The 17,760-nt window shown below is 42.0% G+C and overlaps 1 protein-coding gene across 1 annotated transcript in view; it reads left to right on the top strand.

Annotated features, from left to right (window-relative positions):
- The window catches only part of SETD3 (SET domain containing 3, actin histidine methyltransferase), a 79,870-nt gene extending 63,179 nt beyond the window's left edge, over positions 1–16,691 (top strand). The window contains exons 7-13 of the mRNA XM_017528149.2: positions 1,459–1,517; positions 2,306–2,420; positions 8,308–8,382; positions 9,525–9,691; positions 10,587–10,672; positions 14,417–14,577; positions 15,274–16,691. Coding sequence (XP_017383638.1) covers positions 1,459–1,517; positions 2,306–2,420; positions 8,308–8,382; positions 9,525–9,691; positions 10,587–10,672; positions 14,417–14,577; positions 15,274–15,750 — 1,140 coding nt within the window. The 3' untranslated portion in view covers positions 15,751–16,691. The remainder of the gene's footprint in view (positions 1–1,458; positions 1,518–2,305; positions 2,421–8,307; positions 8,383–9,524; positions 9,692–10,586; positions 10,673–14,416; positions 14,578–15,273) is intronic.
- Positions 16,692–17,760: the final 1,069 nt, after the last annotated feature.

Genomic DNA, 17,760 nt, shown 5'->3' on the forward strand with positions numbered 1-17,760 from the left:
AAGGGAGTGAGAAGCTTCAGTCCTGTGGGATTCTCACCTGTCTTCACCATGTTGATGATCCTCCACACCCCACACAGGATTTCCCTATTTTCTTGTATCAGCTAGAAGATGCCCCTGGACAACATGTTGTTTTATATGTTGTCTTACAATATGCCTGCATTAATTTCATTTTTGTTATCACAGAACATGTTTTAAAAATCATGTGAATATATTTTTATATTTTAACATTTCTTCCAAAGGGTTAAAACTGGGCTAAAAGACTGGAGGAGAGAGCCGGACACCTGGGAGCCAACACCCAATTGGCAGACTTTTGTAATACATAATTTGCCTAAAATTGCGCACTGAGCATGAGCTTTTGTTTTCTAATTGATTTACAGTTCCAGCCACTTTTACCTCATCCCCTGCTGTCCTGCATAGGGTGCCAGGGAGTACATTACAGTGAGCGATGATAAATTACAGTGCACTTGTGATGCCAGTGCGTCCGGAGTGAAAACTGCAGGCTACACGGAGCTTCGTGCATTAACAGTGATGTGGAGACCCTGCTTCAGCAGGATTTCATTTGTGTCTCAGAAATAACCATTTGTTCATTTGATCACTTACTGCAATCTGTCTATCAGACTGTAATTGAAACTGAAGATTAAAATTATACTGTTACAGCTTTTAATTTCTTAATAGAGACAAAGTTTTTAAGTGCTTGAAAGGTCTACAAGGCGGCGGGGGGACATGGTGAAGAGAGAATATGAAATGTATATAATTTTCTTATTAGTGTGAAGTTTTAGATATTTTTACCAAATTTCCTTTTGTCCAGGAAAAAAAGTAAAATTTAAACATGCTGATCTGTTTTGTTATCCTACGTGTTTGTGAAGTTTATTTTATAATATCATAGACTGGTATTTTTCTTGATTTTCCATGATCGATCCGCGTTTGCTGTGTATATGATTCATGTACAAACAACAAGTTGATTCCCATCAAATGACTTAAGTCAGAGAGCTTTCAACTGATTAGAGTGCCTTTAATTGTTCCTTTTGTTGGCATGGGATTTGAACCCTCTCAGAAGGCCTGTGCCATCATGGCATGAGGTGCAGAACAAGGCCAGGACGGACCTGGCTTGGGTGGCTTCGCGTTTCTGCTTAGATCCAGTGCTCATCTCGTGGGTGTGCCTGCCTTTTGTAAAGTCGGTCCACCTTAAATTGTGTTTTGCGCAGTGTCTGTGGGTGCTGGTATCGAAATATGAAGAAGCAGATTTATGGCGGCTGCTGGGCACAACAAATTAAGTTGACAGTGATGTATGAGAGCATAACAGCACGATGATCCCTCCGTAGCGCGGCTGGACGCCGCCTGCTTCATTTGGCTCTTGTTAGGATCTGTTAGGCAGCTAAATAATGAAATTCTGCTGACTGATTTCTGTTTTCCCTTTTCCTCTTTTCACCTCTGCTTTCTGAAACTTCTAATTCCCAGACCCATCCTCATGCCAACAAACTGCCCTTGAAGGATTCTTTCACTTACGAGGACTACAGGTTGGTGTGGGCTGTGTGTATGCCTGTGTTGGGGGTGGTTTCTCAGTGAAGTGGGATCCTGGAAGGGAGGGAAGGCGTCAGTGCGAAGTGACCTGCTGTGACCATGAAAGCATCAAAACAGAGATCGTCTTTCAAAAGTTAAAATGAACAGCTTGGATAAGTATCGGCATTTGAATAGCCACGTAGAAATTGCCATTAACCTGTCGTGGCAGGGGATTAGCCTAGGTAACCAAGTGCTGCTTGAGATTAACATTAGTGTTGGGTGGTCCTATGGATTTTTTTTTTCCTATTTTAAAAAAGACTATGTTAGTGTAAAATGCAGACTTTTTTTGAACGGAGAGATTTAATTCACTGCACAGTGTAATAAAAAAAGTCACATTTTTCATTTCTTAGAGGATTTCTGATCAGAAAGGAGTTTTGTGGTTTGCTTTTCGATGAGGCTTGAAATAGGTGCAGAGTCAGCATTTGGGTAAAAGAGGCTTGGGTTGGGGGTGTCGGGGAGGGGGTTTGTGAGCCCTAAAGACGCGAGCAGGGGCCTGAGCCCTGCCCCGAGCCCTCCTTCCGGCTCTGCCTCTTGGGAACAGTCTCCTTAAGCACTCACTCCTGCATTTTCCCTGGCTCTTTTTAAAACTCTAGGTTTGCTTTTAAATGATGACGTTACCTTTGTTACTTAGAAAAAGACTTTGAACGTTTGTGAGAGGTCAGACCTACATTTTTGGTTATGTTGTTTCTTACTGCAGTTGGCTTTTAAGTGTTCCAACCTTAAATCACCATTTGTCTTATTATAGGTGGGCAGTCTCTTCTGTTATGACGAGGCAAAACCAAATTCCCACCGAGGACGGTTCCCGGGTGACCCTGGCCCTGATTCCTTTATGGGACATGTGTAACCACACCAACGGCCTGGTAACAATCTCTTCCCCTGTGTTGTGTTGAATCTGGGAGGCTGTTTTTGCTGAGCTTTTGAGGGGGTATTCCACCCACCCATCATACCCTCCCCTGCTGCCTTCCTACTGAAGGAACAAACAAAACCAAACCGGCCACTCCTCCCCACTGCCCACAAATAGAAGCTGCTATTTTTCTTTTACTGCATTAACTAATACTAAAAACTGGGAGCTTGAATCTTATACCATTTTTAAAAGCCACAGTGAACTACATGTATTTGCTAAGCCATAATTTCAACCTAAACATTCATTTTCTTATCTTATTGTACCAGAGACTAAACCAAAAATTGCTTTATCTTATTCTCTTTAAAATGCTCACTTATTGGGAAAAAATTCTATTTCTCATTTTCCCTTTTGTGTCTTATTTTCTTTGCTGACTCTCTGTTTCCAGTTCTGTACTTTTGAGTCTTTGTGGTTCCTTCCCTGATGGGCTGGCGAATCCGTGGCCATGTTTATGAACCTGTGTTTGTTACTCGATTTCCCAGGTGCTGCCCGTATGGTGGGAGGATGGGGCTGGTGCCTTCGGCTCCTTGTCTTTGGATGCAGGAGTCAGCTGGCATCATCACACCTGCGAAGCCTGGGGAGGAGGAAATTGTATTATTATGGTCTCCCACAGCTGGAAGTGGAGGTGGCAGGCTCTGTTTCTCCACATTCTTCGGATTCCAGGCAGCAGCATAGGTGCAGCACTCTGTGCTCTGTGAGAGGGTTGTCTGAGAAAGATTTTCCGATTTTAGTAGGCAGAAATATGATACATTTCAGATCATTTTGAAATACCATATATTAGTATACTGGTTTGATTAGGTTTTGTGTTCATCTTTTCTCAGTGTTAGCTTCCTATGTTATTAGCAGTATTATAAATAGAATAAAGAAATGCCATAAATAATTATTTCACGTTGAATTCCCCAAAATGGCCAGAACACACGTAGTGTGTGCCAGACACTGAAGGCAGAATATCAGAGTGCTAATTTGGGAAGGTCTAGCAACAAGTATGCTCTTGAATCTTAAAAGTATCTAAATTGTGGCAAGAAAGAATAGTTCCATTTTTATAATTACATTTTTGCCTTAATTTAGATATGCTTAATTTGTAATACTGAGACATGGTAGCATGTTTTATAACTTATTTTCATTAATGAATATAATTTTTCATTTTTTGTTTTTTTTTCTTCAGAGGTATTTTAAACTGATCATAAGGTTGAAATTTTAGAAATTTTCAAATAGCTTTTAATATCTGACTGCAGTATTTTTTTTTGTTCTTTGAAGTTTTTCTCAAACTCTCATTGGTTCTCAAACTTAATTGATTATTAGAGTTCTTTTTAATAAAATTAAAGCAATAATGCTTGGTTTTACTCTAAACAGACAAAAAGAATTAACACAGCCTCTGTAGTAAGATGAGCAGCGCCCTATCCCCAGCCCCATGGTCCACCTGATGCCGTTGAGGCCACCACCAGCCACCATGATCCCTAGCGAAGCTTTCATCCATTGGCGCCACACACACATATGCACACTGATTTTTGTTTTGCTTCCACATAAATGGGGTAAAACAATTCCTTTTCTCCTACCAAATGTTTAAAAAAAAAAAAAAAAAAGTTAGTTTATCTCAAAATAAAAGTAATAAATTGATGACAACCAATGCTGTATTTTCCCTAATACTACTTACATACTTTTTAACCTGCCACAGCCCTGGCAGAAACATCGCTAACCTGTAGAAGGTTTATTCGAGATGCTGGTACTTTGTCTTCTAGTGGTTATATTCCTGACATTCTTCACAACAGTTCACTCTTGTTGAACTGTTTCCCATTGTAATTATAAGACTTCATGGGAAATTTACTGGGGTAGAATTTAAAACATTCTATTTTAACACTACAAAGTTGTTTATGATACATATTACAGTTAATGTCTTTTTAAAAATAAAGTCTTGAAATCAAGGCTTGGCTTTTAAGACAAGAGATTTTCTTTTTTTGTGTGCGTCGATCCTGACGATCATCTTCTTCTTGTCAGTCTACCCTGACTATCACTCAGGGAGTAGGTAGAATTTGTAACCCAGCAACGCTGTCTGCTTCTAACAATATCCCAAAAACCTGATGATGGTAGTAGGAACAGAAGAATCAAGTCTGTAACAGCAGTTCCAAACCAGTGACAGCAAGGAAATGCTGAAGAACGTAAGAGGCTGATGAACACCTAGGCTAGAGATTCTGGTGAATATGAACTAATTTCCTAGCCACTCAGAGAAATAAATGTAGAAAGGGTTATAAGGTGTGATACTAAGCTATAAGAAACAACATGTCTTTATATCTTGCATGATTTGTTCAAACTTGACATAAGCAGCAGGTTTCCTTTCTTGAGGGTTTTTCAGGTGATAGGAGAAGGATACTTGTAAGTGACTGATAGACAGCTGTGTTAGTTCCCATACTGAGAGTTGTACTGAGAGTATGCTAGAAAAATGGTGCTTGCATTTGAATATGCGACTCTACCGGGTGGGATGAAAGGGCAGCTGGAAATTCAAGCAGAACGGAGGGAAGTTCTTTTTCAAGGTCCTTCTGTTTGTGTATTGAAAAAAAATCTAAAACCTTTAGATTTAGATGAGTCTCACAGTCTCAAAAGCCCATGTTTAAAATAGCAGACAAGTCTCTCCGTACAACCTGTCCCCCACACCCTCTATGCATACAGGCCTGACTCACCTCTGGTTCACTGCTGTTCTTCAGACATCAGCAGATTCCTTCATTCTTGCTGTTGCCTCTGCCTGAGACCCCCCCATTCCTTAGGCACTTTCGGGGACTGGCTCTGGCTCGTAGACCTCCTCCAGGAGGCTGCCCTGAGCACCTTGTGTAGAATGGCCACGCCTCCAGCCCTCCGCCCTCCTGCCCTGGCCTGCTGCGTTTCCCTCTGGTGTCCAGATCCTCTATTTCCGCCTTTTAAAAAACATATTGTTGGTTCACTCCCCGCCCCCCATTAGAATGGAAGATCCATGAAGCCAGGGTGATTTTTAGGGGAAAAAATCATTGTTTTGTTCATTGCTATATCCCAGTGCCTGGTATTTTTTTAAATGAATTCATGAGTGGTGAATAAATGAATGTAAAAACCCCACACGTAGGAAAAAAGATCAGAAAGAAATAAACCCAAATGTTAACGATTGTGATCTTTTTTTCTTTGTTTTTAAAAAATATTTTCCAAATTTTACTTAACGAGCCCGTATTACTTTATCCCTCCCACCGGCAATGAAATCAACATGATACCTATTTGTTGAAGAAAATTTGAAAAACGCAGAAAAGAAAATTTTCCCCTCCCTGCTGGGCTCCTTCTTCAGCATTGCCAACAAACTCCATCCCCCAGGCGCACTTGAGGCTCCACGTGCTTTTTATAATTTTTTTTTCTTCCTGAGTCTCTTTGCCACTAGAGGTCCCTATGGGTGGGGACTGAGATGTTTCATGCCATTTTCCAAGTGCCTAGCTTAAGACTTGGCATAGAATGGCAGTATTTGTAGAAGGAATGTTAGTTGGCAGGGTGGGAGGCAGGAAGAAAGGCAAGGAGGAGGTGGGAGGACCCTGCCCTAGCTTGACATCTGGAGGCTGCCCCTGGACTAGCCCTGGCCCTCCCAGTCCCAGACATGCTTTTGATTCCGTCCTAGAGGAAGTGTTTGGCAGTGCCACTTGGAGAAATTAGACGCTCAGCCTCCAAACATTCTGACCCTCACTGAGAAGGCGCTGCAGACCGGGGCAGGGACCCAGCCTGTTTACTTGTCAGGGCTGCTATGGGCACATTAAGCCATTCGAGCTTGACATTTGCTGAGAGTGGGAAATATCTGTAAAATACCCTTAAACACCCATAATCCTTTCTCCACATTCTCCTAAATTTCCTCTTCCTTCTTCTAAGTTCCCTCCTGTTTGTGCTGCTGGCAGGTCCCTGTGTGCCTGTACCACCAGCACCCTGGGAGTGCCTGGACTCCCTCCTGGGATTCATGATATGGGCAACTTCTCATTCCCCTTTGTGGTCAAGGTGATGTTTTGGAGTCAGAAAAGTACATCTGATGTTGGGTGGGAACTTCATGGAGTTGATTTACATTCAGTGGCGGTGTTTAAAATGTTCCGCGAGTGAAATGTTCTCGAATACTTGGCTTCATTTGTTTCTCATTGCTGCATATTTCTTATTGGTCCTTGCAAATCGGAAGCATGAAGGGCTCTTAGATATATGGTTAATAAACCATATTTATTCTTGGGATATTGGGTTTAAAGATTAGTGTTACATGGCCTTCTATCCCAGAATGCCATTCCGTAGACTCAAAAGTAATCTTTTGAATCCAAGCTGTTGATGCCTTTATTAGCAAGGAACACTTGTACCTGCCTTGAATCTTTGATTCTCCAGGATAAAATGAGGAGGTCAAAAAGTAATCAGTGAGCATCGACACACAACCTAAGAGATTGGCAGCTGCTTTAAAAGACAGGACTCTGAGAAGGAGTTTTTAATATAAGTTGGGGACTGTTTGCTTTCCCCTGGGGGTTCATGCATCTCGTGGATATTCCCAAAGGCCACTTCAAGTTTTAGGTTCTGTGTGCTGCGCACTCTGGACACAGAGATCAACAAGGGGCTCCAGCTTCCTCGCCTGACCGATGGGGAGGCAGGGGCACAATGATGTGACTTAGGCTGGAGGGAGCAAGGACTGCGGGAGTGCACGAGGGCGGTGTGAGGAGGGGCTTCCACCAAGAAGCTAGGCCTCAGCCAGGTCTCCAGGGCACAACAGGAGTCAAAGGTAGCAGTCAGGCAGGAGGGCACTGGGACGGGCTTGGTACAGCAGGGTGGCAGTTCCTGAAGCTGGAGGGAAACCTGAGCCGCCTCCTTATTTGGCTGTGCTCAGGAACTTGGGGTTTATTCTGAAGGCAGAGCAGGATCATAGGAAGATTTCACACAGGAGGGTGACATCGTATAATTAGCAACTCAGGAAGGACAGTATTGGATTTTGAGACTAGGTTCCAAAACTTGTAAGGTTTTTGCAAATAACAAGGTAGGTGAGAAGGAATAAGGACTGTAGTCATGTAGAGAAATGAGGAAGAAAGTCATCCAAACGGTGTTTACAAGATGAAATGCTGACCAGGTGAGACGCAAGGGTTTCCTTGTAACTTGTGTGCTGAGACCATGACATGGGCCGACCTTCATTAAGACTGGAGAGCTTAGAAGGAGACGAATGTTTGGTGTATAGTTAGAGGATTTTCTGTATCTATTTGTTATTGACTTAGAAGTGCTCACATTCTCTCTCTCAGCAGAAAGAGGGAATAAGAAACAACAGTTATTTTACTTTGCCTTTGCATACTGGAAAGTTTTAATTTCTCTAATTCAGGGCATATATCCATAATTCAGAAATAGAGCTTTTCTTTTCCCTGATTCTTTATCGAATGGAAAACCCACTTTGGTTTCTTAATGGCCACACATTAGATAAAGATAATACTTGCAAATGAACGAGAGTAGTGCAGATCATCGGTGAACAGAAAGGAGGCTTAGGTGCGCCTGTGGGAGGCACGGTCTGTGGGCCCACTGGCCTCATTGCCATCAGGGAGTCCCAGAGGCAGGTACATTGTAATAAGTGATCATGCTCTGTTGAGTCCAGCAAGTGATAATCTGTACAGTCTCTTTTTCTGACTGTACTTCCTTTATTTAGGTATGTAATTTTCTGTAATCATCTCTGGTATAACTGGAGTTAGCCTCTGTGCTCAAGCAATTCTTTGTCCCATTTTCCAAAGCATTCAGTGCACCCTTTTGAGTACCTTTGGATCCCCTTTATCCTCTATCAGAAATAAGCTCATGATTGAGATGTGCATGTGTATGCCTCACCATCATTTCCTTCCTTCTCCCCGGGCTAGATCACTACTGGTTACAACCTGGAAGATGACCGCTGTGAGTGTGTGGCTCTGCAGGATTTTCAGGCTGGAGAGCAGGTGGGTCTTGTGACATTCTGCAGAATGTGAGCCAGCCAGTGGGCACTGAGTTAACACTGTGCTGGTAATCTTAAAAAGGATCTTAGGGAAGAAAATGTGGAACTCACATTTAGGATTGTTTTTCTGGAACACATCTTGAGACCTGAACCTGTAGCATACATACTCACTTGTTGTGCTTTGCGTTGTGCTTTGCACAGAGAAAAAGATTTGAACACACTTACTTGCACAATTGGCTTAATGTTTGTAAGTATTTGTAGCCCTGCTAACTGAAAATAAAGTGTTATGACACTGAAACGATTTTTAAAATTTCGTAAACTGCATTGCCTTTATTTTTTCTGTTGATGAGAACCTTCTTTATAAGAGACAGTATTTAAGGGGTAAAAACAAGGGAATCTGTTGTCTTATACTTTCATTTTAATTACTTGATTTTTTAATTAGTAATTTAGGTAGGAGGAGGGGAAGCCTTTAGGTGAATTTGAAAATATGTATCTATAAATTCCTACGTTCTACCGGTTTTACACCAAGTAGACAGTAGAAACAGAGCTCACATCCGTAATTGACATTCCAGTTGAGACAAAATGGAAAATACTTGTCTAGCAAAGTGTACTGATCTGTTCTTTCTTCAGAAGAGTTTATAAACCCTCCTGCTAGGTGCAGGATTAATTGCCACAGGAGCCAGAAATAAGTTTCTGACAGATACTGCTTTACACTTCCAGAAAAGACTCTGCTGTATTTAAAGGAGAGGAAGAAGTTGGTGAATTTTAAAGTGGAGTCTTATAGTAACAGCCTTGCTGTCCCTTGGAAGGAAAAGAGGATTATAAGAGAGGCCTGGTGACCCTAGGGCACCTGGGACCCTTTGAGTACTAGTAAGGCCCTTGATGGGTACTTTCTCCTGGCCTCCCCACTTCACGCGGTGGTGGAAGTGGGTGCTTGGTCCCAGACAGTTTGGAAAGTTGGGAAGATTGCATAGCTTCGCCCTCACAACCTGTACCAAACAGGTATATAATTACTTTCAGGTATTTCATGTCATTAATGTAAAGTAGCATTAAATGTATGAGCAGGAAGCCTTTGCCCTGCCCTGTGTTAAGAATGCATGCCAAGTTTGTTTAACGCCCTTTTCTTTTTTCTTTACTACATCTCAGATTTACATTTTTTATGGCACTCGATCAAATGCAGAGTTTGTGATCCACAGTGGTTTTTTCTTTGACAATAACTCACATGACAGAGTGAAAATAAAGCTTGGAGTGAGTAAAAGTGACAGACTCTACGCCATGAAGGCTGAGGTCTTGGCGCGTGCCGGCATCCCCACGTACGTAGAAAAACATTGGTCGGCCCTTTCCTGCAGTACTTGAACTATTTCCAGTTGCATAGTGTTTAATTGGTGTGTTAATAAAACTTCTCTCCAGTAGTTTGTCTTAATCCCTTTATCCCTGTGGCACAGCAAATTTAAGCCATGGCGACACTCGGTGATTTACCAGCGTTTTCAGACAAACATAATTGTGTCATTGGGCACATTCACAGTCAGTTCTGGGGGATATGGCCTGAAATCCTCATTAAGTTAAATAAGTACTTTCGTATCATTCATGCCTTTCACCTTGAAAAGGTTAATGACCTGGATCAATTTGTTTCATTTAATTCTTTGCCACCATTAGTTTCTGTAATGAAGTCATGATCCTCAGTGATTTCAAGAATTTCCAGTTAAATTCTTTAAGATTGTCTTGCATTTGAGGTATAAAATGATAAAGAAGACAGGAATTATGATTTATTAGTTCTCCAGGGAATGTAGGAACCGTTCTTAATGAAAATGGATTATCCAGACCTTTTTTTATTGAACTTGTCAATATTTGATTAATGATTAAAGTGTGAACTCAACATAAATTACTGTTAACATTTTTTTTTAAACCATATGTATGTTTAATTTTTTGAATGTATTGTGTGCAGCCTGAGATTACAGCTGCTAGGCCCTAGGAAAAGCTGGCGAAGATGGACTCCAGTTCTGCCTGTTCACTTCCGTTAACCCCAGCCTGTGGCCTTTTGCAAGGGCTGAAAATCGTGCTCACAGTTTAGATGAGAAGCTGGAATGACCCATTCCAGGCCAGCTCTCCTTGAGGACAAACACACGTGTTGTAGACTTAAGGGACTTCACTTTGGAGCAAGTGGGTAACCGCAGCAGGGTGACTGATCTTGCTTTCTGCTTTTATCAGTTCCAGCGTTTTTGCGTTGCATTTTACGGAGCCGCCCATCTCTGCTCAGCTTCTGGCTTTTCTCCGAGTATTCTGCATGACTGAAGGTAAATCATTTCAGGAAAAAAGGGATGTTGACTTTTTTCTTTTTAAATCATGAAAGTGTAAAGCATAGGGATTCGGATTAAAGGTAAAGTGGATCAAAACCACAGTGCTTTTGGGAAGAGGTAAGATGGCAATACTGGAGAAAGAAGAAATCGATTTGTTTTACCCTGGAAATGTTCTACTAAATCCTCGATGTGTTGTCAGTATTGATTTGTAATACGTAAATAATTCTCAACTACATTAGAAGAAAACTTAAAATATCTTGGATCGGTTAAATATATTAAAATTCTGTGTAGCCTGACAGAGCCTCATTGCACTCATAGGGCACTAGTCTTCTTCACTTCGAGCACTTCAGGATCAGTTGATGCTGTGGTGATGTATAGTCAGCCGTGGTGTACGTGGACCGTAGGACTTTATTTGTTAATCTAGTCTGCGTTCTAAATCTGAAGTTGCCAGCAAGCATTTTAATGTCAAGCATCCTGTTAGATAACATTATAAACAGAACCTGTGTAGAACACAAAATGTTCCTGGCCACAGCCTCCTATTTCAGGCCCAGAAAGAGTTAAGTATATGTATTGAGCATCTACTTTTATATTTGCCTAAAACAAATCATTTGGGGTTTCCTATACTGAGATTTGACCTCTTGTGGTTGTGTTTTTATTTTTCATCCTAAAATGTATCTTATACATTTCCTGTTTCTGAGGTTTTATTTGTAAGTGTGTGTGTGTGTGTGTGTGTGTGTGTGTTGCTGTAAGCTACCTTAAATCCTGTGCAGAACAGATTGAGCAGGAATGAGTGAATGAGTGTTTGACTGAGTGAATAGATGCAGAAGTCTTCTGGGAGGAAGCTGCCTAAAGACTTCTTCGGTCAGAGGAAGCAGCCGTGGTCCGTGGAGGGGAAGCCGCTTTGCCCAGCTGTCACTGGCTTTGGGCTTAATGTCTGGATCGAGGGCACAGTGCTGCACAAGTCCAGGCTTGACTCCATACTGGAGGCAGAAGAAACATAGTCTCAAAACATAGAGAGGCACTTCACACACCAACTGCAGAACCCAAAGTGAGATACAGTAATTGCTCCTTAGAAGCAACCCTGTCACCTAGATTTACAGTCATTCAAGTGGGAGCTTTTGGTGATTTTTGTACTTTGGTAATGATTCATCAATTCAATTTAATGAACATGAGTTAAGGGGTTAACTGTGAGCTTTTCTTGCATATATATGGATATAAATGTTGTCTTCATATCCTGAAGGAATTTATAATTAAGAGAGCTGATAGTGATGATATTCCTAAAATTTGTGAAGCATTCACTGTGTGCCAGGTATGATGCTAAATGTGGTATGTGCTTAATTTTAGTCCCATTAGCCTTGATTGGTAAGTGCTCCCATCTTACTGATGTAGAGACTTCAGTTCAAAGAGGATAAGTCTTAGCTGGGCGTGGTAGCACAATCCTGTAGTCCCAGCTACTTGGAATGCCGAGGTTGGAGGCTTGTTTGAGCCTGGGAGGTGAAGGCTACAGTGAGCCATGATCTTGCCACTGCACCCCAGCCTGGGCAACAGATCAAGACTGTCTTAAAAAAAAAAAAAAAAAGAGAAAAACCCAAAGAGGATAAGTAACTTGGCCAAGGTTGCTCAGCAAGCAATGACCCTGACTTAGAACCCAGCTCTATTAACTCCAGAACCCATGCACAGGACATCCCACATTGTTCCTGCTGGTTCACAGATAACACAGTGCATGGACTAAAGTATTAATGCTCTAGGGGTCTGGAGGAAATGGCATTTGAGTTAAACCCTGGAGCTCAGTGAAGGTAAGTAAGGGCAAGGTAGAGCAGGAGGGAAGGGGTGTGACTGAAGAGGTTTAGCAGAGGGAGGAGCTTGAGCAGGAGCCGGGAGGAGGGTGGAGGGCGCTGGGCTGTGTGCTGTCCGGGGTGAGCACACGCCATGGTGGGCCAGCATGAGGTGCAGGGTTAACTTGCCCACCCTCTGCTGCTGCAGAAGCTCCCAGTCAGCTCCTGTGTTCCAGGCAGGCCACATGCTACATTTTATCTTAGTCCCCTTTTGTAGGCTTTATTTCTCCAGGAATGTGAAATGAGTCCAGTTTCACTTTTAAAAAGTAGCAGAGAGAAAGCTCTCCCGCACGCCTGCAGCTTCCATCATTGCAGAGTGCAGCTTGGGCAGGTTGAGAAAGGAGGTGAAGGAGGGAAACGGTAATCTTCATATTGGGGGGCTGCTGAAAAGAACCTTCAACCACTAGAAGGCTTAAAAAACAGAACTTCCTTGTTGAATACAAAGAATATAAAATAAAGACTCAGAACTGAAAATGCTGAATTTTATCCTGATCTTTACTAAGGAATACAACTGAATCAACTTCTTTTTTGAGCATTAGATAACCTGTTTTCTTAAAACTGCTTGAATCCTTTTAGGTCTGTTGATTCTCTTCAGTTTCTCTCTAGTCATAGACACTCTGTCCTGTCAAGACAATTGCTGGATCTTTGAATGGCTCTAATACTAATAAAAGTTTGGTTTGCTGGCAGCCGTAGTTCTTCAGTTTGAATGGTAAATAGTGACAGCTGTGGGGCATTTTGCTCTGAAAGAGACACTGTCTCCTAATCACATAAGAAGCATGGGTCTATTTCTTGAGCATGAATAGGATCGGCATGTTTTGGTTTCGGAGATAATGTGCCGGGAGATAAAACGCTAAGAGCAATTGCTGAATTCTTTCCTCTTCTTAAAGATATTTGAAGATAATTGAGATGTTCACTTGTGTTTATTTGTAATTCCTATTTAAATTCCTGACAAGTGAGAGAGCTGGGCATGTTTTTCATTAACTAAGATTTTTTTTCTTTTTTTGAGGCAGGGTCTCACTCTGTTGCCCAGGCTGGAGTGCGGTAGTGTGATCACAGCTTACTGCAGTCTCCACCTCCTGGGTTCAAGTCATCCACCCACCTCAGCCTCTTGAGTAGCTGGGACTACAGGCATGTGCCACCACATCTGGCTGATTTTTGTATTTTCTGTAGAGATGGGGTTTTGCCACGTTGCCCAGGTTGGCTTCAAACTCCTTGGGCTCAAGTGATGCACCTGCCTTGACCTCCCAAAGTGCTGGGATTACAGGCGTGAGCCACTGTATCCGACCCATTAATTCGGATTTTTATAATGCTTCTTATGGTAGTACTATTTGATTTAGGCTCTTTCTTCTTTCAGTTTGTGGCTTGTTACAAAAATGGCTTAAATAGCTTGGTCAGGTCATCTACTAGAATAAGTGCCAATCAGATTTACAGTTATGGGCTCGTGGGATGTGCCTCTTGTTCCTTTCACTGTTTATGTCACTCACCTGAATGTCTTTTTTGACCCTGTTGTGACTGAGCTCACGGCTAGCAAAAAGGATTTTTTTTTTTTTGGTCAAAATAAGGGGTACGTGGCTGTAGGTTGTCTTAAAAAAGTATCTTAAGTGTCTTGTGAAACTACTAAAGGCTCTCAGTGTCCCTCATAGAAACAGTGAAAACTAGAGTGCTACCAAGGCTTGATCTGGATTCCAGACGAAGAAGGCCTTACCCGGTGTTTCTCCCCAAAACTCAGCTCTGCTCTACTTTGGAGAGTCTAGGAGTGGCCTGGCCGATTGCATAGGGACAGCTTTTGCTATGGGAAAATGACATTGTTGGAAAAGATGTTTTCTAAGGTGGATGGCTTGTTAAAATGAGAAGTAGTGCTGTGTTTTCCTCCTAACAGGTTGCCATTTATTTGTATTTCTTGTAGAAGAATTGAAAGAACACTTGCTGGGAGACAATGCTATTGATAGAATCTTCACCTTGGGGAACTCTGAATTTCCTGTTAGCTGGGACAATGAGGTCAAACTTTGGACATTTCTTGAAGATAGAGCTTCGCTTCTTTTAAAAACATATAAAACAACTATTGAGGTAATTAGACTAAATAAATGAGGATTTGAGCTTTGTTTTATAAAGATGTTTATTTAATGAGAGCTGTCTTGTTAATTGTAAACAACTGTAATACTTTACAGTATTAAAGTATTTGAAATTTTCCATTCAACATATTACTATTTTTCTATTTAACATGCTAACACTTAACAAAAAAAATCATATTTAGGCATTGTTATTAGAAGATACATTTTTAAAATTATTTAATACTTCTTTATAATTTGTAATTCATATGATTTCACAAACATAAGTTTTCATTTGTGCTTATTAAATTCACTACTGAGCCACTAACTTCAAATCCGTCTTTCTCATTCATTTGTTCCTTCACTGCTGCCATTTGCCAACGTGCTGGCCTGGGGCTACATCACTTCCCAAGATGGGCAGTGAAGTTCCCAGCAGCTGTGGTAGCACTGTTTGATTCAGGCTCTTCTTTCTTGTTTTGTAACAGTTTCATTGAGATATAATTTATATACAATCAAAGGCACACTTCTGAAGTGTACATTTGGATGTGAGTGTCTTGTCATGTGACCACCTGCCTAGTCAAGTGTCAGCACCTCCTGTCACCCCAAAAAGTTTCCTCATGTCCCCAGCCACAGCCACAGCCGTTGTGCTTTCTGTCTCTATAGTTTTGCTGGTTTAGAGTTCTTGTAATTAATTCTGCTCTTTTTTGTTTTCTAGGAAGATAAATCTGTCTTGAAAAACCAGGATCTTTCTGTTCGTGCAAAAATGGCCATCAAATTGCGCTTAGGTGAGAAAGAGATTTTGGAAAAAGCAGTAAAGAGTGCAGCTGTCAACCGGGAATACTACCGCCAGCAGATGGAGGAGAAGGCTCCGCTTCCCAAATATGAAGAGAGTAACCTTGGGCTGTTGGAGAGCAGCGTGGGGGACTCGAGGCTCCCCCTGGTCTTGAGAAATCTCGAGGAGGAGGCTGGAGTGCAGGATGCCTTGAACATCAGAGAGGCCATCAGCAAAGCAAAGGCCACAGAAAACGGGCTTGTAAACGGTGAAAACTCTATCCCTCATGGGACCAGGTCCGAAAATGAAAATCTCAATCAAGAGGGAAGTAAAAGAGCAGTTGCAGAGGCCAAAGGGTCTTCTTCAGACAGCATTGGCGCGGGGTCTTCTTCAGACAGCACTGGCGCGGTGAAGGAGTAGCGCCGAGGTGAAGCTGGGTCGGAGGCACCCAGTGGAGCAGGAGTTGACGGACGGTCCGTTCACATCGCTGTGTCTCCTTGTTAACATATTTCTTTCTGCAGAGAGGAAGATAATGTTTTTGCTGCTTTATATAAAAATGGTTTTTTTTAAGTTATTTTAAAAATCTAGCTTCCCTTTTTGATTAAGATTGCCATCTTGCTTTTGGGCAAAACAAACGAGTTAACAAACAGCAGTAAGAAACGGGGAAGAGGTGCCTGTGGAGATCTGCAGACCCACTGTGGGCAAAGGTATTTTCTTCCTGGGGAAGAATTCAGTTCCTCTCTCAGCTGTGCTTTTGTGGGCCTGTCATCTTGACGACCAGAATGAAAGCTTGCTCTGCCTCCTGCCAGCCAGAGCTGGTGGCGGGACTCGGGTATTCAGCATCGAGGTGGGGAATTGCACAGCAGAAAACAGAATTGAAGTTGGGAAACTGTAGAGTCTGGGTAAAAGCTTTGGTTTTTCTCCTTAAAAAATAACACACCATTACCAAAAGAAAAGGTAAGGTGGCAACCTTATTTTTAATAGTTTAAATGTTGATGATAATCCTAATTATATAAAAATATATATATAAACACACACATATATATATCTAGTGATTTCTAAAGATTTGTTTACTTTTGTGTTTTGTTTTACTGTACTAAGAACTTGTCCTTTCTCCTTGAATCAAAGTAGGACGTGCATCATCCTCCTAATTTTAAATGTTGGCTCTGATTTTAAAGTGGTGCATTTGATTCCAGCCTTGGTAATGGAGAGTTTGCAAACACACAGCGGCCCACAGCTTCACGTGGTGGTGTGCAGTGTGAGGCAGCTCCCTGGCTTTCCTGGTTTTCACAACAAGCTAGAGATTTTCAAAGCTACACTTTTGAGTAAAAGCCCTTATTAAAAGAAAAACATGATGAATATTTTTGTCTATTCCTTTTTCTTGGAGTGGGACAGGCCCTTTGAGTTTAAGTTTTACACAAACCATCTTACTGCCCAAGCATTGTTTGAACCTTAACCTCATGCCCTGGGCTGTGCTAACCTGGGAGCTACTGAGGCAGAGGAGAGAGCCCACCATGGGGCCCAGAGGCCTACAGGAGCCCCCTCATCAGCCTGCTCATCTGTGAGGGCAGTGGAAACACACAAAAAGGCATACTTAGAATTTAGGGGAAGTAAAAGACTGAGACTGTGTCTTTGGGATGGGAGAGGGATCTGTCTCCAGAAAGCCACCAGTTTTTAGGTTAATGATACCAGTTTTTCGTTACCATAAATTTTCACGTTGTCTCTGATGTCCTGAGTACACTCCTGATTTTGAAAATGTGTGAATTACTTACCCAGCGGTTTGATAAATGCTGCTGCCGCCTTAAGGATGTTCCGGGAGGTTCTCTTGGGGAAGACGTAGCTCTGCAGATGCATTGCCTAACCCCCAGTGGCCGTGGAGGCGGATAACCTTGAAGGCATTGCCTGGGTTGCTGAGCAGGTTAGTTTGCCTGCTGCACTGGGCTCTAGAGGCAAGCTTCATCTCTGCATGAGGCTGGGACATTTCCTGGCGTTGATGCCTGTACCTTTCCTAGGTTGTTGATGTGTGACAAGAGGAGGCATGTGATTGTCACCTCTCATATCAGCCTTACACCTGAGATGCCAAAAACATTAAATAGTCTGTAAAGCTTACATGCTAATTTCTAAAAGGCAGTAGGATTGTAGTGCTTGAGTTTTCTACTCTAGAAGCCCCAGAGCCTTCTAGAACTGTCATGACCAGTTTGTCCATAGAATTATCTTCTTAAAGGACTAAAAATTTTAAAACCTAATAATAAAAATCCTTTTTTGAAAACATATACACAGTTCAAACATAAAAATAGCAGCATGAGACAGTTTGGTTTTCAAACTATCCCCTGGCAAAGTTCGAGTTCCAGTGGAGCTGGGATGGTGCCAGGCTGGAGTTGGGATCCCAAGCTCCCGTTCTAGCGCCACCTTTAATGGATGTTGTGACAT

The sequence above is a fragment of the Cebus imitator genome, unplaced genomic scaffold (genome assembly GCF_001604975.1).
Source record: "Cebus imitator isolate Cc_AM_T3 unplaced genomic scaffold, Cebus_imitator-1.0 Scaffold52, whole genome shotgun sequence".
In the NCBI taxonomy this organism is placed as follows: Eukaryota; Metazoa; Chordata; class Mammalia; order Primates; family Cebidae; genus Cebus; species Cebus imitator.